Raw genomic sequence first — 27,449 nt, 5'->3', positions numbered from 1 at the left:
ACTAGGAGGATCCGCTCTACTGTGCTGGACCGAACCTGCGTGTGAGCGGCGTAGGGCCCGGATCTGGTGGGCACTGAGAGCCCAGCGTGTTGAGGAAGCCGAGGTCGCGGGATCGGCGCTTTCCTCGTGTCCCGCCGTACCCCTGGTGCTAGCAGCGTTCTCCGGGCGGAGGAGAAGGTGAGCGCCAAAACGTGGCCGCGTCGTTTCCCGCTGAAGCAAGTATTTAATTAACCTAAGAACAGAGGCCTCTTGATGGAGGCAAGAGAGCGGAGGCTTCTGGGAACTTCCTTTGCACACCTCAAGTACAGCTGGCGGGTGTTAATAGCTACCCACCTGTATCTGCTTCCCTTGTGGCTGAGCTGGGAAAGAATCCTCCTGCAATGAGGGAGACATGGGTTCGATCCCTGAGTTCGGAAGATCCCCTGGAGAAGGGAAAGGTTACCCACTCCAGTATTCTGGCCTGGAGAATCCCATGGGCTGTACAAGTCGATGGTGTCGCAAAGAGTAGGACACGACTGAGCGACTTTCACGTCACCTGTATCTGCCACATGCCTTGCTTCGCATTCTTGGAATAAAGGCAGGTGGAGAAAGCTTCGAGAGGAAAGTTGCCACGAATGAATACTGGGGAGAATTAGGAAGAGCCGAAAATCAGTGAAGTAGGACAACTGAAACAGAAATAAGTGGGACTCAGTCTATACCTACTCTCCCATGTGACAGTATCCTTAGGATTTTTCTACTGCTTAGCTTCAGCCAAGTGAGCGACACCACACTTCTTATTACAAATTGATGAATTTTCCATTTTTTTGAGCTGTAAGATCAAGTTAGTTCCCATTACATCGGCACTGTTCACCTCTGCTTCTCCCTCGATACATTAATAGTAAGTTAACAGGTCAGCCACACGTGTGCAAGAAGGTTAAGCATTTCTTTGTAAAAAGATCATACGTTTTCCTTTGTGTACATTAAGTATGTACACAGGGAACCAATTTTTCCCAGTGCCAGAGCTACAGGTTCTCTTGATTCTGCTAACAGATCTTTGAGGATGTCAAATACTTAATCGTGCCAAACGCTGTTCGAGGTATTTTATATATCTAAACGTATTAGATACGCATAAGAACTCAAGCAAGCAAGCCTCAGCTCACTGCTTTATGCTTAGCCTTGACGTTGTCACAGAGGTTCTTCCCTAATATATTTGATATCAATCCTGGTGTGAATAGGATTGATTGTTCTGAATGGAGGTCTCGAAAATTGTCAAGAGCAATGTGCCCAGAGTCACATTAGATTTCATTATCAATAATACACAAAATTTGACTAATAATTTTAAAATAAGCATTGTCTTTGAATTATGGATCATTTTTCCTTTCCTGGCTGTTACCAAAAAGTTGCAGAACATTCATTCAATGAAAAATTTGAATCTCTACCTGTATATACCAGCTTAAGTGTAAAACATTGGACTCAATTCCTGTCTTATCCCGAAGGAGCTAAGAGATACATACAAACCCATTTAAACAAAACAATAATATCACGTGCTTTGGAGAATGTGGATTTATTTATTCCAAAGCTTGACTGCACGTTAAAATCACCTGGAAAGCTTCAACAACCACTGATACCTGTATCCTAAGCCCAGATATTCACATGTAATTGTTCTGGGGTATGATTTGGGCATCCTGCTTAAAATCTCCCTACCTCATTCTAATGTACAACCAAGATTGAGAACTACTGATTTCTTCATTCAGCAAAAAAGGGGAACCCTTCTTTGTGCCATGTAAGGGAACAAGAGTGAATAAGAATGAAATTATTCCTGCTAAAGTCAGTGACCCAGTTCCCATTGGACTACCTTTTTAGTCTTTACCTCATTCTCACTCTTCTGTGATGTGTAAGATGCCCATCCCCTCCTCCCTTTGTAATAATAATAGCCCTCTCTTGGCTTCTGAATATCACGTTTCAGGTTTATTCCTTCCAGCTCCGAAGTTCATCTCACTGTCTCCTTTATATTCAAGTTTTTTCTCCCTTTTGCTTAAATGTTGGTGCTTTTAATGATTTCTACACATATGGTATGGTACCCATAAGTACTTTGTCCATGTTTTTAGTTTCAACATATTACCAGAGGTTCACTTCAGTCACTCAGTCCAACGCTTTGAGACCCCATGGACTGCAGCATGCCAGACTTCCCTGTCCATCACCAACTCAAACTCATATCCATCAAGTCGGTGATGCCATCCAGCCATCTCATCCTCTGTTGTCCCCTTCTCCTCCTGCATACAATCTTCCCCAGCATCAGGGTATTTTCCAAAGAGTCAGTTCTTTGCATAAGGTGGCCAAAGTATTGGAGTTTCAGCTTCAGCATCAGTCCTTCCAGTGAATATTCAGGACTGATTTCCTTTTACATGGGCTGGTTTGATCTCCTTGAAGTCCAGGAGTCTTCAACACCACAGTTCAAAAGCATCCATTCTTCAGCGCTCAGCTTTCTTTATACTCCAACTCGCACATCCATACGTGAGTACTGGAAAAACCATAGCTTTGTTGGCCAAGTAATGTCTCTGCTTTTTAATATGCTAAGTTGGTCATATCTTCCAAGGAGCAAGCGTCTTTTTAATTTCATGGCTGCAGTCACCACCTGCAGTGATTTTGGAGCCCAAGAAAATAAAGTCTCTCACTGTTTCCATTATCTCCCCATCTATTTGCCATGAAGTGATGGGACCAGATGCTGTGATCTTCGTTTTCTGAATGTTGTTTTAAGCCAACTTTTTCACTCTCTTCTTTCACCTTCATCAAGAGGCTTTTTAGTTCTTCACTTTCTGCCATCAGGGTGCTGTCATCTGCATATCTGAGTTTATTGATATTTCTCCCAGCAATCTTGATTCCAGTTTGTGCTTCCTCCAGCCCAGCGTTTCTCATGATATACTCTGCATATAAGTTAAATAAGCAAGATGACAATATGCAGCCTTGACGTACTCCCTTCCCAATTTGGAGCCAGTCTGTTGTTCCATGTTTAGTTCCAACTTTTGCTTCTTAACCTGCATACAGGTTTCTCAGGAGGTAGGTAAGGTGGTCTGGTTTTCCCATCTCTTAAAGAATTTTCCACAGTTTATTGTGATCCACACAGTCAAAGGAACTCTCTTGCTGGAACTCTATGGAACTCTCTTGCTTTTTCAATGATCGAACGGATGTTGACAGTTTGATCTCTGGTTTAACCTAGAGGTTAAAGACTCAATCTATATCTCTAGCTTTTTCTTAAGAACCATATCTATATAACCCTTATGAGGCATCACCACCTGGAAATCAGCTGACTACCTCTTTGATGTGCCCAAGCATTGACTCATGTTTTACTGCCAAAGCCTGTCCATTCTTCCTTCTGGTTCTATGTCTCATTGATTGGAATTGCCATCCACCAGGCTCTAAAGCCAAAAATGTTGACATCATCCTAATATTTTCTCTTAGCACATATAACTCGTGCTGTCATCAGGTGATTTCCAACCCTTAAATGTCTTGCTAGTTTATTTTTATTTCTAAATAGCTCCTAAATGCATTCTCTTTCCTCACTCCCAGACTCCCAGATCAGATACTCATTACACATGGTTTGATCTACTACAGTGGCCTCCTTACTAGTATTTTATCAACACCCCTAACCCCTCCAGTGAAATCTTTCCAAGTCAGAAATCTGATCATGCTTCATTTCCCTGCTAAATTTTTTTCAATTATAACTAGTGTACAAGGAGAGACAACTTACAAGAATACATTCCCATGGAAGTATGTCATATGCACACGTTAACACGTTGAGTGCACATGTAAAAATTACCCAGAGAGCAGGAAAAGCCCTAGAGTATAAATCTAAAAAGTCTTAGCCTAGTGTACAAAGCCCATTACTATGGAGGCACTCTCACATCCTGTCTAGTTAGAGCTCAAGCAGTGCTGAACTATTCATGGTTCACTAAAAACAAGCATTTTCATGCTGCTATGGAGTTTTTTGTACTGTTCTTTGTAACTGGACACTTCCCCAACTTCACTGACTCCTCTAGGCAGTTATTTCTATGATGCTGAAATTGTGTCTGAGTGTGTGTATTAACGTTATTGTGTAAGTTTGTTTAATACATTGTTAAAGACACCAAAAATATTTTCATCTGTGTTCTCAGCATGTAGCAGGAAATTAATCTTTGTTGAATGGAAACAAATAAGATCAACTTGGATTCCAAGAAGATTGTCGGGGTCCTCAGGATGGGGAATTAAGAATACAGGGACTATGAGCCGAAGATGGGCTCAGGGTTTAATTAAAGGTACCACTTAGTTGACACACCCACCTCTAAATGTTTATTGTCAAATGATAAATGGTGATAAACTGATAAACAGTGATCAGTAAAACTAGTTTATCTTATTCCACCTGTACATTCTACCTAAGGAAATTAAATTATTAGTTTATATTTAGTCTATACCAATACTTTGAGATTTAGCCAACCAAAAAGTTTCATGGTGAGCAATTAGACTTTTCTAAAGTTGGCGAGTATTTGTTTTTAAATTACTAAGGCCAAAATTGGAATTAGTAACAGCCAACACTATGAAATGATAAGATTTTAAGTACAGTACAGCAACTGCAAAACACTTAGGAATTACCTAATTTAATCACTTGTCCCTTTGGGTATAATAGTGATTTACTATGCAGCTGTGTGATTACAATTGAGATTTTCATGAAGCAATGTTCACAAAACATTTAAATGTTTAAAAATATAATTAAAAGTTTGTTTGCCTTCTGATTCAAATAAAAAGAATAGGATTTGAGAATAAGAATAAACATTAAACATACCAGTATATCTTTTGAAATGCCCAGTACTTAAGCTGTTCTGTTACTACCATTCAACTTTCCTGGATAAAAAAAGGTATTTCAAAGTGCCAGACATACTTAGTACTATATATGAATTGATTCAATCAGATTTCTTGGTTAAATCAATGCCAAACAAAGTAAAATGGAAAAACTAAAGTAACATGGAAAATAATAACATGTTTTAGTTTTCCACATCCTGAGCACTTATTAATTTGAGCAGAAACTGTTACTACAGTCAGTTAAGTATAAAATTCAAAACTGCTAGTTTTTGACTTGAACAAGCATAATTTATATAAAATATAAACATTCTAATTTCACAGTGTGCTAAAAACTATCCATGACCTATAAATAAAGTCAGAATTTGGTAATATCCTATTCAATACTGTGAAAAGAAACTAAGATTCCTAAGCCTACAAAACCTAGTGAAAAATTCATGTTCTTGGTAATTGAAATTGTAAGAATGATGAGATTCAAGTGAAAGTGCCTTCCTCCATGCAAACTAATTGTCTTTTTCAGATTTGAAACAAATCTGTTTTCATGAAGAGTGACTGCATACAAACTACATCATGTCAAGAAAGAAAAAAAGATCCTATAGAAATGTTTCATTCTGGGCAGCTGGTAAAAGTCTGTGCCCCAATGGTGCGATATTCAAAGTAAGTGTTGTTAAATGGTTAATGAGCTTAGGTGTGATTTCCTTTTTAAGCTCTGACTTTTTAAAAAGTAAGACCACCCCACCACATGGATCTTCAAATGCCTAGCTTTGGGACTAGGATACAGGTTTGAGTCCTGATGCTGTTACCTGCCTGGCATGTGTATGATCTAAGTGGCCACAGTATTTGTCTGTTTAAGACTGGCTTATTTCACTGAGCGTAATCCTCAAGGTTCACCCATGTGTTTCTTCCTTTTTAAGAACGAATAATATTCCATTGTGTGTATATATTACATTTTGTTTATCCATTCATTCATTCAGCCCAGCTTGAGTTGCTTGCATCTTTTGACTCTTGGGAATAATACTTCCATGAACACAGATGTATAAATATCTTTTGAGACCTTGCTTTTTGTTCTTTGGGGTATTTGCCCAGAAGTGGAATTGCTAGATTATGTGGCAATTCTGTTTTTAATTTTTGAGGAATTGCCCTGCTGTTTACTATAGTAGCTACACCATTTTACATTCCTACCAGCAGTGCACAAGAGTTTCAGTTTCTCAGCATTCTCATCAGCACTTGCTGTTCTGGGGGGTTGTTGTTATTGTTTTAATAGCCATCCTAATGAATGTGAATTATCTCATTGTGGCTTTTATTTGTCGTTTTCTAGTGATGTTAAGCATCTTTCCCTGTGCTCATTGGCCATTTGGGTATCTTCTTGGGAGAAATCTCTTCAAACCCTTTGCCCATTTTTTAATCAAGATTGTTTGGTTTTTTGTTGTCCCAGTTTTGCTTGCTCTTGAGTTTTAAGAGCTCTTTTTATTTTATAGACAGATCTTTTGTCAGATAGGTGGCTTACATATGTGTTCTTCTGGCATGTAGCTTGTCTTTTCATTCTCTTACCATGTCTTTTGCAGAGCGAAAGTTTTTACTTAATGATGAAGTCCATCTTATCAATATTTCCTCTTGCAGATTGTGCTTTTGTTTTCAAGTATAAGAAATCTTTATGTAGCTCTAGATATTAAAGTTGTGTCCTACTTTTTTTTCTTAAAGTCTTCTAGTTTACGTTTTACATTTAAGTTCATAATTCCTCATTTCTATGTGAGTATGAGACATAGGCTCATGTTGGTTGGTTTATTGTTTTTGCTGACAGTTGTCTATTCCAGCACCATTTGTTGAAAAGGCTGTCTTTCCATTATTGAATTACTTTTGCATCTTTATCAAAACTCAGCTGAGCATGTTTATATGGTTCTTTTTCTGCACTGTCTGGTCTATTGATCTATGTGTCCCTCTACCAGTACCACACAGTCTTGATTACTGTCAGTTCAGTTCAGTTCACTTCAGTCACTCGGTCGTGTCCAACTCTTTGCGACCCCATGAACCGCAGCACGCCAGGCCTCCCTGTCCATCACCAACTCCCAGAGTCCACCCAAACCCATGTGCATTGCATCGGTGATGCTATCCAACCATCTCATCCTCTGTGGTTCCCTTCTCCTCCTGCCCTCAATCTTTCCCAGCATCAGGGTCTTTTCAAATGAGTCAGCTCTTCGTATCAGATGGCCAAAGTATTGGAATTTTAGCTTCAACATCAGTCCTTCCAATGAACACCCAGGACTGATCTCCTTTAGGATGGACTGGTTGGATCTCCTTGCAGTCCAAGGGACTCTCAAGAGTCTTCTCCAACACCACAGTTCAAAAGCATCAATTCTTTGGTGCTTAACTTTTTTTGTGGTCCAACTTTCACATCCATACATGACCACTGGAAAAACAATAGCCTTGACTAGATGGATCTTTGTTGGCAAAGTAATATCTCTGCTTTTTAATATGCTGTCTAGGTTGGTCATAACATTCCTTCCAAGGAGTAAGTGTCTTTTAATTTCATGGCTGCAGTCACCATCTGCAGTGATTTTAGAGCCCAGAAAAATAAAGTCTGACACTGTTTCCACTGTTTCCCCATCTATTTCCCATGAAGTGATGGGACTGTATGCCATGATATTTGTTTTCTGAATGTTGAGCTTTAAGCCAACTTTTTCACTCTCCTCTTTCACTTTCATAAAGAGGCTTTTTAGTTCCTCTTCACTTTCTGCCATAAGGGTGGTGTCATCTGCATATCTGAGGTGATTGATATTTCTCCCGGCAATCTTGATTCCAGCTTGTGCTTCCTCCATCCCAGCGTTTCTCATGATGTACTCTGCATAAAAGTTAAATAAGCAGGGTGACAATATACGTACAGCCTTGACGTACTCCTTTTCCTATTTGGAACCAGTCTGCTGTTTCATGTCCAGTTCTAACTGTTGCTTCCTGACCTGCATATAGGTTTCTCAAGAGGCAGGTCAGGTGGTCTGGTATTCCCATCTCTTTCAGAATTTTCCGCAGTTTATTGTAATAAATCTTGAAATTAAGTAATCTGATAAATCCCACTTTTCTTTTTCAAAATTGTTTTAACTGTTTAGTTTCTTTGCCTTTCCAAATGAATTTTAGGATGATCTTTTCTCTACCTACAAAAAAAAAAATCTTAGTGGAATTTTCATAAGAATTGTATTAAATATGCATATCAATTTGGGGAGAATTGAATTCCTTGTTGTGTTGAGTCTCCTTATGAACACAGTATCTCTCCATTTATTTAGATCTTTGATTTCCTTCATTAGTGTCAAGTGTTATATAGTTTTCAGCATACAGATTCTGTACACTCAGTTATTACACTTTTAATTGTGGTGCTCATGTGTTCATTGCTCGTATATAGAAGTAAAACTGCTTTTTGTGTTTTATTCTTACATTCTTTGAATTTGCTATGTTTACTTATTGCTTCTAGGAGGTTCCTCTTATAAATTCCTTAGGATTATCTAAGTAGTTATGTCACTTGCAAATAGAGATAGTTTTACTTCTTCCTTTCCGTCTGATGCCTTTTATTTCATTTTCATGGCTCATTGCACTGCCTAAAGTTCCAACACCGTGCTGAATAAGAATGATGAGAGCAGACATCTCTCCCTTGTCCTTGATCTGGTGGGGAAAGTATTCTTTCACCTTTAAGTATCATATGAAGTGTAGAATTTTTTGTGTATGTTCCTCATCAACTTGAGAAAGTTCCCTCTATTCCTGTTTTTCTGGGAGGTTTTAGTTTTTAATCCCGAATGTTGTTTTGTTTTCTGCATCAGTTGATACAGTCATGTGATTTTTTTTTCTCTAGCCTGTTAATATGGTGGATTACAGTGCTTGATTCTAAATGTTGAAACTTCTGCTCTAACTAGCTTTTTCTGATACCACCACAGCAGGGGAAGGATGAGAAAGCACCACCTCATTACTCTCAGGTAGAGGTAGAAGTCTAGGTTTTCCACTTGGTCTCCTTTGACACCCCAGGGGCATAAGGCTCCTCATTACCACTGAGCAGGGCTAAGAGTTCCAGCTCCCCATGCAGGGGGTGGCCTGGTAACTGCTGGGCAATGATGAAAGGCCTGGCTCTTCACTAAGCATTCTCTGACACTGTTCCCAGGGTGAGGGAGAAGGCTGCCTTGCTGCTGCACTGTTGGTGTGGAATTCCAGGCTCCCCACTTGGTCTCCACTGGTAGCCTCCTTGTTTCTGGCCAGCAAGGATTAAAGTTCCAGTTTCCTACCTGGCATTCCCTAACACCACTGTGGAGGGGTGTGAGAGAACTTTGTGACAGCTTTGGAAGGCTAGAATTCGAGGCTCCCTACTCGAGCTTTACTTGTGGAGGTGCAGGCCACAGATTTTTCTCTGGTGTTGGGCTAGCGTAGAGTCATTATTACCTAAAAGCTTGCTAAGCTGCACCCTTCTTGGTCCTTGGGGTGAAATGAGCGGGCTTTTGCTGGGGATGTTTTTGTCTGCATCCATTGCTGTTTCCAGGTTGCCAGCTTCTTCAGTTTCAAACCTAGGATATTTGAGGGAAAAACAAAACTCGGAGAACTCACCATTGTCATTCCTTATGTCCTGCCCAAGGTCACTAGCCTGTCTGCTCTCTTCTCTCCCCCTTTCAGAGTTTGCTTATGTTTGTTTTGTATATAATATCCAGAGTTTTTAGTTACACTAAGCAGGAGGGATAGGAAGAGTATATCTACTGCATCTTTCCGTAGCAGAACTTTTATTAATATTTAATGAATAACTAAACTCTGAAGAAGATAGGATTATCATGCTTTCTGAATGCCTAATTAAAGTTTTATATGCTCACAGGTTGTCTTTTAGAACACTAGTCAGAAAATACAATTGTGATCTGTGCTATACACCAATGATAGTTGCTGCTGATTTTGTCAGATCTGCAAAAGCCAGAGACAGTGAATTTACCACAAATCAAGGTATGTGAAAGCCAGAGTTTGCTGTCTTTGTAAAACTTAAAAAACAAAACAACAACAAAAAAACTCAACACTCTTGTCTAATCAGACAACAGAATTTGAAGAGTTTATTTTAAAATCTTTAATGTGTTTTTCCTCAGCACCTTGTAAACTATGAATGATTTATCAAAGTGTAAGTCAGCCTCCATTCAGGGCCCCATTCTGTCACCTGGCAGATTCCTGTCTCACTGCCACCAGCCATATCCCACCCCAAACTGTCCTGTAGACAGCTCCAAGTGAGCACTCTAGAACTTAAATTTGATCACTTCTTTTCCCTAACTCAAAATCTTCCTTAGACCTCTCATCACCTAAAGCAGTGGTTCTCAAAGTGATTTCCCAGACCACTTAGCATCAGCATTATCTGAAAACTCATTAGAAATGGAAATTCTAGACTCCACTCCAAGCCTGCTTAATCAGAAACTCTGGGTATGTCACAAGCAATCTGTGTTTTTAAAAGCTCTTCAGGTGCTTCTGAGGTTGCTAAAGATGGAGAGCCACTGACCTAAAGAGGAAAATTCCAGCACGTGTAGATAATAGAAAGTTCTTCATGATCTAGAACACTGAACACATGTTCTGTAGCTTTATCTTCCATCAGTTTTTCTCCATGGCCCACCGACTTAATTCTTCAAAATACTAAGTTATTTTAAGTCCCTGAGCATGCCCTAATCTCTCACACTGCTCCACCTAGAGTATCCTTCTTAGTCAGGCCTGTCCCCTTATCCCTGTCTCTTTGGGAAAGGACACTTCATACTTCTTAATGCTCTAAAGCTGTGACCAAGGAACTCTCCTAATCACACTCCACTTATGTCCATTACCTAAGCACAGACTTTTTGTTGTACTTAATCATACTGTACTGTGATTTCCTCCTTACGTGTCTGTCTCTCCCACTAGACTATGGGCTTCTTGAGGGTTGGAATTTTTTTCTGTGTGGATTTGTATCCTCAGCTTCTAGCCCAGCATTGAAACTACATTTGACCAATAAATGATTGTTAAATTGAAATTTTATAACTCTCAAGTTACGAAACAGAAAGAACCCTACCTATATCCTCAGGAATAAGGAAGGGGCACAGATAATACTCAAAGACAAACTAAAAACTGGAGAAAATAGAATATTTTTATGCTTATGATAAGATAGCAGAGCTAATTGTTTTATTATTAAATTTAATTAATAAAAAGGGAGCAACCAAAAGAAAAATTGCATATAGAGTACTCTGCAAAAAGTATGGAGAGAAAGGCTACAAATAAAAAATATGTTGTTACATATACAGTGTAGGATAAGTTGTAAGGAAACTAGAACTGTCATCCATATTGGTGTATATGTATATCGGTAAACTCTTCTAAGAAAATTTTATAGTATCTTTCAAGATGTTAATACCTGCCCAGGAGTTATACTCCTAGGAATTTACTTCATGAATATACTCACAAAAATATGTATATAAAGTATCTTCATCATTGTTTGCAAGAGTCTCAACCTTCATAGTTGAATATGCACTAAAAACAGGAAAATAGGTCTGCATATAGATCTCAGGTACATCAGGGGAAAACACCATGGAGATAGCAATGTATTTAGAATGTTCACATTTGCTTAATTTTACAGGTCTTCGTAATGTTTTAGAATGCAGTATAATCTCACCTTTAGGAAAGGAGTCTGTTTGGCAAAAGTGTTATACTTTTCATTTTATCAAATTTTGTACTGTTTGAATTTGTACCAAGTCTAAATTGAATGTAATAATTTAAAATATTGTAAGTTATTTTAATGCTATATGGTTTGAACACATGCTTCTTAGTCTAAAAATAGAATTTTATCCTATACAAACATTAAAATTTGTTATCTCATGTGTGTGTGTGTTTCTGTTAATTTTAATGTTGAGCTATTCATTTTATCAGGTGATTGCCCATTGATTGTTCAGTTTGCTGCTAATGATGCAAGACTTTTATCTGATGCTGCTCGTATAGTCTGTCCTTACGCGAATGGAATAGACATTAACTGTGGTTGCCCTCAGAGGTAAAGCTCAAAGAAGTTGGAAGAATTCTCAAAAGATTAGGAAAAACTAGTGAACATGGTAAACTATCATTCTGGTATTCCAAAAACTGAAAAGTAAGGAAAATAGACATAAAGAACTTGGGCTCTAAGCAGCAAGAAAAACTAAGGAAATATTAGTTAGAAACACATATACAAAGATATTTTCTGATGGCTGCAACAATGTATAGACCCTTGACAAGTTTTTGTCTCACCTCACCACTAGAATTTTTTTTTGTGTGCATCTGCCTTGAACCTCATCCATAAAGTAGTGATGTGAGACTCTGATGTTTATAACAACGCCTAAAATGTATTTTTACTGCTATGTTAGACATACTTGCTCCAAGCACTGTGATTCTATGATTTCAGAGATCACCACTTGTTTTCTCTTACTTAATTTCAGTTGTAAGAATACCTTCTTATAATTACCTTTTCTTCTTATACTGCAGTTACTTGGTTGAGTCTGAGTAACTGGGTGTTGATAGAATGTGCTTAATTTGATGATAATATCCTTACCTCTTGGCACCATACTAGATTATCTGTCAATAATTCAAAATATGTTCAAAGAATGAAGCCAAGGTTTTACATATAGCATAATCCAAATCAGATTAGACATGTTTGTATACTCATTAGTAGAGTTCAGTAAGCTGTTTAGTGGTGATGGAATGCTGTAAGCCAAAAATATCTTTCTACTCTTAAGATTAATAAAACTTCTTGTTATGTATAATAAACATCACATTTGGAGTTGAAAAAATCTGAAGTAATTACAATTAATTACAAATACTTAAATCTGTTTTGGTTGAATGAACTTTAATTTTCTCACTTGCCAGTGAAAACTATTTCCCCTAAATACTTCTTGATCTGGGAACATGTTTTCCTAATCTTGATACACTTAGAAATGTTGGATCTATGAATTTTAAAAATTATGGTTCCATTCCAGATTGCTAGGTAGAGAAATAGATAAATGCACTTACTGTGCTTTTAGAATTGCATCTTCTCTTCCAGTTGTTTACCGTTTATTTGTTGTTATGTTTACTTTATGAAGGTGGGCATTGGCAGAAGGTTATGGAGCTTGCTTAATAAACAAGCCAGAGCTTGTTCGAGACATGGTGAAACAAGTAAGAAATCAAGTGGAAAACCCCAGATTTTCAGTATCTATTAAAATAAGGTAAAGGTAATATTTTAATCTCTTGGTATGATAGTCCATCCATTACTCAGGAAATAAAAGAATATTCCTTTTGTCTGAAGATGTGGAGATGTCTCCTTTTAGTATGTAGGCATCTGCATGCATGCTCAGTTGCTTCAGGCATGTATGACTCTTTGTGACCTCCTGGACTATAGTCCACCAGGCTCCTCCTCCATGGGATTCTCTAGGCAAGAATACTGAAGTGGGTTCCCATACCTTCCTCCAGGGGATCTTCCTGACCCAGGGGTCAAACCTATGTCTCCTGCATTGCCAGGCGGATTCTTTAGCCACTGAGCCACCTGGAAAGCCCCACATAGGCGTCTAGAATATGAAAATGTTGAAACAAAGATGCTTAGTGAATTAATAGATACCATAATTTTTATTTATAATTTAAAACAATTTCTTCTTATTTAACAAAAATTAAAATATCTCTTTATTATTAAAAAACTCACTCCCAAAAGAAACAACTCTTTCCACGTACTATTGAAATAACTAATGCTAAGAAACATTTCTGTTATCAAGAGTAGAAAATAGGAATAATATTTGCACTAAAATTTCACATCAAAAATGAAAAATTATAGTTTTTTGGTGACAGCTTAAAAACATTTTGATAAATTATTATAATTCTCCCACTTGTGGATTGGAGCATGCACAGCAAACATTACATAGCAACTTTCAATGCATCTGTGATAGTACTTTGATGAATCTTTCAGTTATCAAAGCCAAAAAAGAGCCACTAGGTAATAGTTCTTTGTCATCCTGTTATTGCCAATGGTGAAATAGCTAAATTCAAGATCTTGAATGGGAACAGATAGCTGAACAAAACTTTACTGATAGTGGTATGTGGTGATAATATGAACAGCATAGCTAAACTAAATAATGTAAAGTAGAGGAAATAATGTTCTGTTTATTGATATCAGCATTAAGATTTGTGTGCTATAAAAAGATAGATATGATTTTGAAATTATAGGATCCATGATGACCTTACAAGAACTGTAGATCTCTGTCGAAAGGCTGAAGCAACAGGAGTTTCCTGGATTACAGTCCATGGGAGAACTGTTGAGGAAAGACATCAGCCAGTTCACTATGAGGCCATTAAAATAATTAAGGAAAGTATGTCTATACCTATAGTTGCTAACGGAGACATCAGAAGCTTAAAAGAAGCAGAAAATGTGTGGCATATTACTGGGACAGATGGTAAGAAATAAGTCCTTTGACTTTTTTGTTTTTTAATTAGAAAAATTAAAAAATGGGGGTGGGAGAGTAATATTAATGTGGTTTTCATTATTTTTCTTTCAAATGGAGCCATATTTTCCTGTTGTACCAATTTAAGCTAAGCAGTTTACTAAAATGTTAATCCTTTGACTTAGGAACAACAGATTATTTTAATTGGGGTGAATTAGTTCAGGTACTTCTCTGCCACCGTCTCATCCACTGAGTGACCAGTAGAGCCTACAGAATAGAAATGAGAATTTGTGAACGGAAGAGTGGCTACAGGAGCCAAAGAAACCCCAGACTGCTATGCAGTTTCATTATCTGCCTCAACTTGGGCATATCAAGCCCTGTGATACCTATTGCTAGATGAGAGAATGCAAATAAACTTAACTTTAAGCAAATCCAATTTATAACAATCCAGGTTTACCCTGAAAAAAAACCCCAAACTAATTTTTAATGTAGAAGTATTTAAAATGTTAAAAAAGAAAGTCTTACAAGTTGCATTTACACTTAATTGGTCTATAAAAAGTATAAAAATGAATTGTTTAATAAGAATGAGACTAAGGGCATTGTAAAATCTGGTAATAAATTATTTTTTAATATTGTCAGTCTGTTTCATTGAGTTTGACCCCATAACCATGAGTTCTTAATGTGTGGACAAATGAAATATGCTTTAATTTGTAGGTGTGATGGTTGCAAGAGGACTCTTAGCAAACCCGGCCATGTTTGCTGGATATGAGGAAACCCCACTGAAATGCATCTGGGACTGGGTTGACATTGCTCTTGAACTTGGAACTCCTTATATGTGTTTCCATCAACATTTAATGTATATGATGGAAAAGATAACTTCAAGGCAGGAAAAAAGAATATTCAATGCTTTGTCAAGCACATCAGCAGTCTTAGATTATCTTACAGACCATTATGGGATTGACCGGACTTCCTGAATTATTTTCTTTCTGCAGTGAAACCATCGAAGGTCACATCTTGGTTTTTACTTTGAATCAGTGACTCTAAAACATTAATATAAAAACAATTCCCTGACAGAATTTTTAAAAATCACTCCTGGACCACATCCTCAGAGATAGATTCTGGTTCAGTAGATCTCTAGGGTAGACCCAAATTTTAATTTTAAAAAAGATCCTAGGTGTTTCAAACATTGACGGACCTTGCTCTGAATCCTATTATGAATTAAAATGTGAGAATTTTTTTCCTAAAGGAATCACGTTTTTAACATCTTTAAATAAATAAAACTTTTTTTAATACTAAAAATATGGCTTATATGGTATCTGTTAGTTAACATGAAGTGTTTTAAATGAAAATCAGTGCAGAAACAGCAAATGCCAACATCTATATGAAATGAAAAGGAAAAAAATTCTGTATAGAATTGCTTTCAGGGCTTAAATTCAAAGTTTGGTTGGAAAATTAAACTGCTACTTCCTAATTCATGAATTACACACCTTATGGTATTTGTTTTAAATTGTATGTAACAAATTAATTAGATGTGATGTTTTCTGTAATTTAAAACTAAGGGAGACTTTCCTGGTGATCCAGTAGTTAATACTCCTTCCAGTGCATGGAGGTGCAGGTTCAATTCCTGGTTGAGAGCCAAGATCTCACCCTTTAATGCCTCGCAGCCATTAAAACCCCGAATGATCTACATCAAAAATAAAAAATCTTTATTAAAAAAAGCTAAGATTCTGTGAAATTCTTTAAATGACATTATATTTGTTACATTTCAAGCCTTCTAAATTCTTAGAAGATTGAGAGCTTGGTAAATATCAGTTCAGTTCAGTTGCTCAGTCAGGTTTGACTCTTTGCTACCCATGGACTGCAGCACCCCAGGCTTCCCTGTCCATCACTAACTCCTAAAGCCTACTCAAACTCATGTCCATCATGTCAGTGATGCCATCCAACCATCTCATCCTCTGCTGTCCCCTTCTGTCACCTTCAATCTTTCCCAGCATCAGGGTCTTTTCCAATGTGTCAGTTCTTCACATCAGGTAGCAAAACACTGGAGTTTCAGCATCAGTCCTATATATAAATGATACTGTTAATTTCTATCTCCTACATCTTAAATTAAAAATTTGGTCAATAGTCTAGAGATAATTACACAGTTGGCCCTTGGTGCTAAAATATTTTATATATGGGACTTGAGCATCCACAAATTTTGGTACCTGCAAGAGTCCTAGAACCAATGCCCCACACATACCAAAAGACAACTGTGTACTTGAAATACTATTTCCTGAAGAAGAGTAACCAGGTTTTATTTAAACACCTAATTTTCCTAACATTTTTAGTAATGTTATTTTTATGCCTCCCAGCAGTTGAGGATAATTTTAACTTTAGAGTTCCATGGCTTAGGGAATACCCTGGCAGTATGGTGGTTAGTTTTCCCAGCTTTCACTATGAAGTGTGCTGGTTCAGTCTCCTGGTCAGGGAACTAAGATTGTCACAAGCCAAGTGGCATGGCACAGTCAAAAAATTGAAAAATTTTTTAAAAGTTCATGGTTTGGAGATACTGCTAATGAAATTTTGTTGGAGGTGAAGGTGCCACTGCAAGAATTACCTTGATTTATTAAAAACAGTTCTATAAGATAGTGGTCTATATCACCAACATAAAAAACTTATAAGCAGTTATCTAGAACTGGTTGATTCACGAATTTGGGAATATGAGATAAGTCCATTTTAACATAAGCACCCTGTTGTAATATTTTTTAAGGTACACTCTGTGCTTTCATTTTTCAGTTAATGGGTTTTTAAAGATAACTGTTTTTCATTAAATATGAGTACCATATTAGCACACAGGGAGTTGTAGTCAAAACGTAGTCATTTTTAAATTTGTTAATTAACTCTGAGGTGAATTACATGTGTTGTGAGGACAATGGCATAATTAGAGTAAAGGGCAAGGAGTTCTAAACGCACTTCATTTTTTGTTTCCTATGTTAACCTATGTTGTCTATATTTGTGACAAAGAGAAAACACTGACTTCAATGTTTTTATATTCAATAACCACCTCTCATTTTTACCATTTATTTAATGTTCCCAAAATAATCCTCTACAGGAGAATAGTTTGATGTGCATTTCTAATATGTTGTTAATATTGGGGTAAAAAACTGTCATAATTTGAGTGTATTCACGTAATCTGAATCCCGGAAAAGAGTAATTGAAAAAAGGTAGCCGTACCCACGGCTACCTTTCCAAAGTGTGTTTCCTCTTCCGAGCCCATGGACAAAAGGGGAAACCCTTACATGAAATGTTGGACGCTACCGATTCCCCTACATTTTCAGAGAATGCGGCACAATCACCAGATCCTGGCCTTTCTAATATGTAACTTCTAGCTTGTTCCGGCCAACGAAATTGTCCACAGTAAACTACGGACCAGGAAGGAGTGTTTTAACCACGGTCACTAAATTGGCAGCACCCTGTCTAACTCGCTCGCTCCGATGCCACTCTCTCTCGCCGGACCCCACAAGCTCTTTCAAAACGTGGGTTAACCGCACGCCTTCCACCCAAACCACACTTTATTAGAAATGTTAAGCTGGCTCCTCAGAAGACGTTGCCCTTGGGAGCCCCTAAGCAGCAGATCGAAGAGTCTCCGTCAGCCCGTAACTCCACCGCCCAACTAGAAACCAGTTAATGCTCCTCATCGCGTTCGCACCGCCTGGCGTGTCAGCCGGGCCCCGCACCCGAGGCCGAAGCTCGGGAAGGGTCCGGCGGGGGTGGCGGGGGTGGGGCACGCTCCCCTCCCCCCGCCGCGGCGTGTGACGTCCCGCGCGTCGGCGGCCGCGGAGCAGCGCGGGGAGCCAGGCGGCCGCAGGCGGGGTAAGGCTGGGCGAGAGCCCCGCGGGCCTCCAGGCGGCGTGGGGCGCGGGGTCGCGCTGCTGTCGCCGCGGTTGGTCCGCGGGGCCGGCCCTTCCCTCGGCGCGTTCGCGGAGCGAAGCGGGGGCGGGGGTGGGGACCGGGCTCGGGCGTTAGCGGAGGGTGGCGTTGGGCAGCTGACGCCGTGAACCTGGACCGAAAGCGAGACCACGGTGCCGCCTGGCCGGTTCCGTAAGGCTCGCCGGGGAGGTGCCGACCCGGGCCTCTGGGCCCACCCTCGACCGGCTCCTTCCTCTCCCCTTTCCCCTCCCCGCCCCGGGTCACTGCCGGGCGCCTCCCATTTAGGGGAGTGTCGGACCCCCGGATACCTCCAGGACGGAAACCTCGCGCCCCAAGGGCCTCTCCTTAAACCGAATTTTCTTTGAAAGGCAACTGAGTGAAATAAGTGTTTCTCTATTTAGGTGTGAAGACAAACAATGACACTCCAATGGGCGGCAGTTGCAACTTTTCTTTACGCTGAAATAGGACTCATTTTAATCTTCTGTCTACCTTTTATTCCTCCTCAGAGGTAGGAACCCTCCAAATCGTTACAGCAACATATATGATGAGCTCTTTAGACTGTTGAGTGTGTTACGGAAAAAGTTTTCTTAAAAGAATTTCAGTGCTGATTCTATAAAAGGCGCTCTTTAAAAATAAATTCACACGGCAATTAAGTAATAGCTAATGACCATATTAAAGTATCACTTCATAAAGCTTTTTATTATATATACAAATTGGAGAAGGGCATGGCAACCCACTCCAGTATTCTTGCCAGGAGAATTCCATGGACAGAGGAGCCTGGGGGGCTGCAGTCCATGGGATAGCACAGAGTCAGACACGACTGAGTGAATGAGCACACACATATGTACAGCTAACTTTTCCCCCTCCCTTCTGAAAGGAGAAGGTCCTCGTCCCCCTTCCTTTTGGTGAATTATAGATGTAATAAAGTGATGGTCATCCTTTTTACATGTCTTGTTAGCTTTTACTTTTATTGCCCTGAGTTAGAATAGGAGCCAAATAAAAGTAAATGGATAAATGATGTTTACAGTACACCATGATGCAGAAATATTTCACTGGGGCAGTGGAAAGACAATTTGGGAACTTAAGCCAATAAATGATTCTTAGTTTTGGTCTTACATAATTTATTTGTATTCATTTAATGGCAGTTTTACTGCCTTATCTCCATGCAGAATTAATGAGTATAAATTAAAAGTGCCGAATATGCAAAGTATCAGAACCATTCCTTAACAGTTTCTTAGCAAAAGACCATCAAAGGTCTTTCAGTAGGATTTCAGTTGTACCCTTAACTCTCTCCACCCCTATTGTAACCTACTTTTTAGGAGTTCGGTGTTAGATCCAGACTTGGCAGTGTGAATGATGAAATACTCTTGTGTAAAAATATTGCAGCACATTTGTTCATGTAAAAGAAAATCTTTCATTAATTGATCCTACAGATAACCCACTGAAATTTAGTCAGAGTCCTTGACTTGAAGAGACTTATGAAAGTTTTTATCTTTTTTTTTTATTGGGGTACAGTTGCTTTACAATATTGTGGTCAGTCACCTGTATGTATACATATGTTCCCTCCCTCTTGGGCCTCTCTCCCACCCCACCCCCTTTTCTTACCCATCTGAATCATCACAGAGGACTGAGCTGAGCTTCCTGTGCTTTAGCATGTTCCCACTAGCTAGCTACTTGATGAGTGGTAGTGAATATATAAATCAATCCCAATCTCTGAATTCACCCCTTACCCCACCCCCACCCTGACCTTGTGTCCAGAAGGCTGTTTTCTGCATCTGCGTTTCTCTTCCTGCCCTGTGGACAGGTTGGTTCATCTTCAGAGTCCAGTAATCTTCCACAACTTTTAACTTTCTTCTTACCTGCCTGGATCTCTACTCATTTCCATTTTTATCTCTCAGCTGTGCCATCACTATTTTCTTGCTTATGAAAGAAAAAATAGAATTATAGGAGGGGGACTTTTGAGATTTTTGAACTTTATTCAACCTGTTCATTCTATGAGAAGGTGGCCTAAGGTCATCTAGTTGAGCTTTGCAGATTCAAGACAAGAATCTGCCTTTCAGTCTAGTGCTCTTTCTATTTCATCACCTTGTCTCTCATCCTGTTGATTTTGTTTCAAATCCTCAGTAAGACCCTTTTCAACTTTTTGGTAATACTTGCAACAGTAGAAGCCTATATTTAAGAGAAAGAAAGATGTAATTTATAAACATCTAACATAAAACTTTAGGATTTGCAGAAAAAAATATTTTTTTGTCAGTTGATCTTTTCTCCCTCTAAATGGTTTCTAGATTATGGATCTTTTTCTTCTTATCAAATATATATTTTTTTCTAGCCTGATAAAGTAGCTATTTGGTAGATTTGAGTACATGTATACACATTATATAAATATATCCTCTTGGACAAATATACACTAGAAAAACATGGTGTATGTGTATATATGTATGTCCACAGATCATTTACAATGTGTCCTTGTGTGTATTCACATCTTTTTATCCTTTTACATGTGTAATCACCTTACTCTTCAAAGAAAAGGCTTCATGCTTTGGCAATCTACTCTTTTTTTTCTTACATAACCCACTAGTGAAAGACACATATTCAGAGTAGACTGCCTGGGATTATATCAAAACTCTGCATGCTACTGTATGACTTTGGGCAAGTTATTTACCATCTCTGGCCAGTTTCCTCATCTGTAAAATGGAGGTAATACTAGTATCCACCTCATATGGTGGTTGTGGTAATTAAATGAGCTAAGCCATGTAAAAGTGCTTAGAAGGGAAGTATAGTAAGGACTCTATATAGTAGCTGTTATTAGCTTTTCCTTAAATCAACCCTTATAAACTGCCGATTGTTCCGTCTGGTGGGGGTGGGTCTCCTTTTGTGTTCCCTTTTATACTGTTGATTTACTTGAAATGTGAATTTACATTTGGACCTAGGTCAAGGAGAAGGCAATGGCACCCCACTCCAGTACTCTTGCCTGGAAAATCCCATGGACAGAGGAGCCTGGTAGGCTGCAGTCCATGGGGTAGCTAGGAGTCAGACACGACTGAGAGACTTCACTTTCACTTTTCACTTTCATGCATTGGAGAAGGAAATGGCAACCCACTTCGGTATTCTTGCCTGGAGAATCCCAGGGACAGGGGAGCCTGGTGGGCTGCCGTCTATGGGGTCGCACAGAGTCGAACACGACTGAAGCGACTTAGCACTTAGCAGCAAGGTATTGCTAGTTCTCTTTGTAAAAATACAAATTTTTGTAATGTAAAATTTGAACAGTATTCTTGGAGTAGGAATCAAAGAGGCAAAAGAAACTACATCCATATCAACTCTGTCTCCCCACAAACTTCAGGTTATTATTAGAGTTGTTTTCAAAACATAATCTTTAGGGACTTCTCTGGTGGCACAGTAAATAAGAATCTTGCTCGCCAGTTCAGGGGACACGGGTTTAGTCCTCCATGCACCACGACTACTGAGCCTGCGTTCTATACCCTGCAAGCCACAACTACTGAACTCACTTGCTGCAATAGAAAAGCCTGGGGGGCTACAGTCCACAGGGTAGCAAAAGAGTCGGAAACAACTGAGCGACTGAGCATGCACAGAGCTTCTCCATCATTGGCTGCAAAGAAAATAATCAGCCTGATTTTGGTATTGACCATCTGATGATTCCATGTGTAGAGTCATCTCTTGTGTTGTTGGAAAAGGGTGTTTGCTATGACCAGTGTGTTCTCCTAACAAAACTCTGTCAGCCTTTGCCCTGCTTCATTTTGTACTTCAAGGCAAGTTTGGCCTAATACTTCAGGTGTCTCTTGACTTCTTATTTTTGCATTCCAGTCCCCTATGATGAAAAGCATATTGTTTCTTTTGGTGTTAGTTTTAGAAGGTCTTCATAGTACTACGCAGCTTCAGCTTCTTTGGCATTTAGTGGTTGGGGCATAGACTTGAATACTGTTATGTTGAATGGTTTGCCTTGGAAATCATTCTCTCGTTTTTGAAATTTCACCAAAGTACTGCATTTCACTCTTTTGTTGATTCTGAAGGCCTACTCCCTTTTTTCTAAGGGATTCTTGCCCACATAGATATAATGGTCATCTGAATTAAATTCACCCATTCCCATCCATTTTATTTCACTCATTCCTAAAATGTGGATGTTCACTCTTGGCATCTCCTGCTTGACCACGTCCATTTTACCTTGATTCATGGATCTAACATTCCAGGTTCCTATGCAGTGTTCTTTACGGTATCCCACTTTGCTTTCACCACCAGACACATCCACAACTGAGTGTCATTTCTGCTTTGGCCCAGCTACATCATTCTTTCTTTAGCTATTAGTAATTGCCCTCTGCTCTTCCCCATTAGCATATTGGATACCTTTCAACCAGGGGAGTGGCGGGGAGGTGGCGCTCATCTTCCGGTGTCATATCCTTTTTTCCTTTTCATTCTGTTTATGGGGTCCTTGCAGCAAGAATACTGGAGAGGTTTGTCATTTCTTCCTCCAGTTGACCACGTTTTGTCAGAATTCTTCACGGTGACCCGTCCATCTTTGGTGGCACTTTACGGCATGGCTCATGGCTTCATTGAATTACACAAGCCCTACACTTGTGTGAGGACTTCCCTGGTGGCTCAGACTGTAAAACGTCTGTCTACAATGTGGGAGACCCAGGTTCGATCCCTGGGTTGGGAAGATCCCCTGGAGAAGGAAATGGCAATCCACTCCAGGACTATTGCCTGGAAAATCCCATGGACAGAGGAGCCTGGTAGGCTACAGTCCATGGGGTCACAAAGAGTCGGACACAACTGAGCGACTTCACACTACACTTGTGTAGTGGCCCACACGCCACTAAAACGCTGTGGTCCATGAAAGGAAATTTGAAGTTTACTTAAGTGCTTATCTTTATATATCTCCTTTGGACTCAGTTAATGTGTTACTCATTTAAAATGCCCTTGTGTGAAATTTGTTACCTTTTCAGTTGTGTGATAAATTACTTTGTCACTCTTTGCCATTGATAACTCATGCTTTCTTACCTATGTGTCTTTGCTCATATTGTTCATTCCATCTAGACTGTTTCCCTATTTCATTTTCTCTGTGTTCAAGTAATGATCTGAATATAATTACTTGGGTATAAACACACATAAAAATCCCTTAAGATATATAGATAGATAGATAGATAGATAGATAGATTTTTTTTTTTCCTTTTTTGCCACGCCATGCATCTTGTGGGATCTTAGTTACTCAACCAGGGATTGAAACTGGGCACTCGGCAGTGAAAGTGCAGAGTCCTAACCACTGGACCGCCAGGGAATTCCCTTTCAAGCTATATATTTAAGATTTTTACTCTTTACTATGTATGTAATACACAGTATTACATACACATTGTAGAACAGCTCAGTGATTTAATGTGTATGTAATAGCTCAGTGATTCAATGTGTATATAATAGCCCAATGATTTTCTTAATTTCCTTATGGTAAAAGGAGAAAAACTTTTTTACTTGGAGTAGACATTGAAACTTCATCTATTTTTTTAATTATAAAAGTAAATAGTGTAGAAAGTCAGACCCCTTAACCCTGAAGTGTTATTAGTTGTTGGAACAATAGATCTTTGTTATTTCTGAGTTATTATCCTGATAAGGAAAATGATATAAAGTGATAACTTCTATCAGTAATTTAACATTTTTACTGTGAGAATTCCTATTTAAGGTTTTGATCATGTGTATTTACTTTAGAAGTTACTTTTACTTAAGAATATTTAAGCCACCAGACAGAAGATAATCAAATGTGGGATTATTATTAAATTTGAAAGTTGTTCTTTATTTCATGAAATATTCTTATTGATAAGAATTGACAATTCTCTTACATGACAAAAAATTAAATTTCCGTAGTTCTTTTCACTCACTACACAATTGCCAAAATGTTAATTTAGTATTTAGAAAGTATTTCAAAGTATTCTCTTGACTTTTTACACCTGATGCAATTGTATTGCTTTACAGATGGCAGAAGATATTTTCCTTTAGCGTTTGGGGTAAAATTGCAAGTTTCTGGAACAAGGCTTTTCTTACTATTATAATCCTATTGATTGTTCTGTTTCTAGGTAAGTACTAGTGTCCTCCTTTGACTAAGCTTAACTATAATTTTTTATATTATCATTAATGAATTATTATTATTGATTGGTTTTTAATTAATTTGATGCTGCCATTGGTATACAGTTGACTTCGTATAGTATATGATAGTATGTGGAGTAGATAATTGATATGTTGATAGATATTATTAGTTATATATATACAAGCATAAATTGCATCAGAGTACAGTAGTTCTTAATCTCTTTTATGTTGTTTTAAGATTTAAATGCTGCGATGCATAGCCTAGTTTGCAGAATTAGCAGTTATACAGTCCTTTGTTATTGTGGTGTCTTAGTTATGCACAGGTTTAACTGTTTGGGAGACAAACAGAGCAGTGGCCCTCAAAAGAAGTTTTAGATGCAGACTGTGAATCTTGATTGGACCCTGGTTGAAAGACAACTATAGCACAGACATTTGCATCCTACAGCAAAAATTTGAATATAGACTGTTTATTAGTTTTTGTTAACTTAATTTATGATATCAATGTTATTATTATATAAAAGAAGTCAGCAACCTATAACCTGCAGACCAGTTGCCTATTTTGGTAAATAAAGTTTTATTGGAACATACCATGCCATTCTGTTTATGTGTTATCTATGTATGAACAACTACAGAGTGCAGTAGTGGAAACAGAGACCGTGTAGCCTAACATACACAACCTGCTCTTTACAGAAAAAGTTTACCAACACTGGTTACATAGGATTACATCCTTATGCTTAGGCATTGCATGCTGAAATACATAGAAGTAAAGTCTCATGATATTTACAACTTAATTTCAGTTGGTTAAAAAAAAAAAGCAAGTATGGCAAATGCTAACAATTGTTAAATCTAGGTAGTGGAAATATGGATGTTTATTGTACTAGTTTTTCAGTATGTTTGAAATTTTCATAACAAGTACCTTAGAAATTAGAAGCAGACTTTTTTTTTAAGTGGAAAAGAATAGCTTTATTTGCTTTGTCAGGCAGAGGGGGCCACAGTGGGCTAATGCCCTCCAAACTACATGTCCCAACCTAGAAGGGGTAGTGAGGAGTTTTATAGTAATATTTCAAAGAGGGCGTGATCAGCTTGTGGACATCCTTTCAGGGGTTGGTGGGAGGCAGGTGGGAGTCAGCATTATCAACCTTCTGTTTCCAGCCAGTCTAGGGTCTACATGCTTGTTTGCAGCATACAGTTAACCTCTTTCACCTAGTCAGGGGTTCGATGTCTGTCTCAAAAACGTGCAGGTTTTTCCATCATTTCCCCATTTAATTATAGGTCTTCAGTAGAAAACTCTTAATAGTCAAAATATCTCCCTTGATGCCAGGGTGATTCAGCTTCTTGCCATGGGTATAAATCCTGTCCCTTGGTGACAGGCCTCCTTTATGTTTGTCCAGATGCTGGCAGAGGTATTGCAACATCCCAGACACTACTTTTCTCTTGAAGTAGACTTTTAAGGTTTTTGTCAAATTAGAAATTCCATGAGTCAAAATAATTGCCATGCTTTTTAGGAGTAAATTGCCATGCTTTTTAGGAGCTTTTAAGAACTGAGCTCAGAGAGATTATGTAACTTGTCAGATCACCCAGCTACTTCTTGGCAATTCAGCTTTTGATACCACTGCAGTGTGTTGTCCCTCAGAATTTGCTCAGAGTTGTGTTGTGAGTTAGGCAGGTTTCCCAGGTGTCAGCCTGAGGCCATAACCAGCATGTGTGCCACGCTCTTGTGAGAAAATGTTTCTCATCTTCCATATTACTAACCTCTGCAGGGGAATCCTCTTTATAAACTGGAAATAAATGGCATGAGAAGGTATGAGTAAGTCAGTGCATCAGGATGTGAATGGATTTGCAGTTCATTCATTTCAAATTGTGTTTGTCTCATGGTATGTTCTTAATGTTACTGATTGAATCTCTAGCCATAGAAAAAATCACACCAAGCAGGTGAAAAACAATAAGGAAAACCAAGTTCCAACTTTGTCACCAGCTAACTAAATGACCTTTGGAATGTCATTTCATCTGAGTTTGGTTTAGCCATTTGCAAAATAGAGGAAATAATCTCCACAGCTCTTAGTAGCTCTAAGAGTGTACTGTGTCCTACTAACTCTAAAATTATCACAAGAGTTTCTACTGAAAACTGCCACATAGCCATATAAAGAATGACAACTTTAGCCAAGGTTCTTTTGGTTACATAAATCAGAAAACAGCATCAGCTCACTTGAGCATGAAAGGGAAAATTAAAATATAGGGTTGTTTCAGTGTGGCCCGAAAAATGAAGGAAGCCAAATTCATAGGAAGTGAAGTGTCCTTTTAGTGTCCCTGTATTTCTCCCTCAGTCTACTTCTTCTTCCTTATCTCTGCAGGCTCTGATACTCAATTTCCAGGCCAGAATTATATACAGCTGCTAAGTTTTGTCATGCCAGCCATATCGGAGGATTAACTAGCCATTTCTAAATTCCAATTCTAAGGAAGAAAAAATCTGACCAGCTAACACTGGCTATCCAATCCTCATCTGAGAAGCTATGGCAAGGGGCCAGGATCACAGAGCAGAATCATGGCTGCTGGCAGGAGCCTAGATCTATGGGCAGGGAAAGTAATTAACTCTCAGAGAATAGGAACATTATGGATGATTAATGTGGGGCCGTTAACCCTGGATGATAAAGACAGTCAAACAGGAACTTACCCATGAAGCCTCAGTGTTTCCATCTCACAACAGGGGAATAACACCTACTTCACTGAGGTGTTGAAAGAATAACATGCAGTTACATATGTAAAGTACATAGTCCACTGTTCTCATCCACTAAAATGACATTGGTGCAAATAATGCAGACCCAGTAGGTTTGAATTACTCAGCATAATTCATCTTTTATTTTGGAATTTTTTTCTTGCTGGTCTAATAGTCATTACTAGATGTTTATGTTCCTAGAGCCAATTCTACCTGAAACGTATGTTTTAGCAAGTTGGAACAGGCAGAAATGAAGTAGGAAATCCAGGAGAGTTTATTTAGTGTCAGCAGAAATGCTTCTCGGGAATTTGAACACTTACAGAACTGATCCCACAAAAAGATGATCTGCAAATTGACCAAGTGTCACATCCTCCTCTTATTGTTGCCCCCCATCCCACTTTTCAGACACAGTTTCTTTATTATTATGCAAGCAGTGCATTCTACTAATGGGTTTGTGTTTTCCTTGGGTAGTACTGCTTAATCTTTAGCATTTCTGCATAATGGGTCCAGGAGTGTTATTCCTGTTTTAATTGCCAAGTAGTAGCCAC

The 27,449-nt window shown here is 38.7% G+C and overlaps 2 protein-coding genes across 3 annotated transcripts in view; both read left to right on the top strand.

Annotated features, from left to right (window-relative positions):
• On the top strand, positions 34–15,910 carry DUS4L (dihydrouridine synthase 4 like). Its single transcript, XM_005679131.3, has 7 exons — positions 34–177; positions 5,330–5,466; positions 9,644–9,765; positions 11,689–11,806; positions 12,867–12,989; positions 13,978–14,204; positions 14,907–15,910. The coding sequence occupies exons 2-7, from the start codon at positions 5,351–5,353 to the stop codon at positions 15,164–15,166; spliced, it is 966 nt and encodes a 321-aa protein (XP_005679188.1). The 5' UTR covers positions 34–177; positions 5,330–5,350; the 3' UTR covers positions 15,167–15,910.
• The window catches only part of BCAP29 (B-cell receptor associated protein 29), a 47,927-nt gene continuing 38,416 nt past the window's right edge, over positions 17,939–27,449 (top strand). The window contains exons 1-3 of one of the 2 annotated variants that reach the window (XM_018047225.1): positions 17,939–18,044; positions 18,503–18,609; positions 24,078–24,178. In XM_018047225.1, the coding sequence (XP_017902714.1) occupies positions 18,518–18,609; positions 24,078–24,178 (193 nt within the window). In that variant the 5' untranslated portion in view covers positions 17,939–18,044; positions 18,503–18,517. Of the gene's footprint in view, positions 18,045–18,091; positions 18,115–18,502; positions 18,610–24,077; positions 24,179–27,449 lie in introns of those variants that run through there. The other variant, XM_018047226.1, reaches the window with a different exon arrangement.

This window comes from Capra hircus, chromosome 4, assembly GCF_001704415.2.
Source record: "Capra hircus breed San Clemente chromosome 4, ASM170441v1, whole genome shotgun sequence".
NCBI lineage: Eukaryota > Metazoa > Chordata > Mammalia > Artiodactyla > Bovidae > Capra > Capra hircus.
The sequence above is the reverse complement of the archived record's forward strand: the minus strand, read 5'-3'. Positions and strand labels throughout refer to the sequence as shown.

Excerpts from the sequence above, each read along its gene's own strand:
- DUS4L (XM_005679131.3), top strand. The coding sequence starts at position 5,351 with ATGAAGAGTGACTGCATACAAACTACATCATGTCAAGAAAGAAAAAAA. Across the intron at positions 9,766-11,688 it reads TGAATTTACCACAAATCAAG|GTGATTGCCCATTGATTGTT; the intron begins GTATGTGAAAGC and ends TCATTTTATCAG. Across the intron at positions 12,990-13,977 it reads TCAGTATCTATTAAAATAAG|GATCCATGATGACCTTACAA; the intron begins GTAAAGGTAATA and ends TTGAAATTATAG.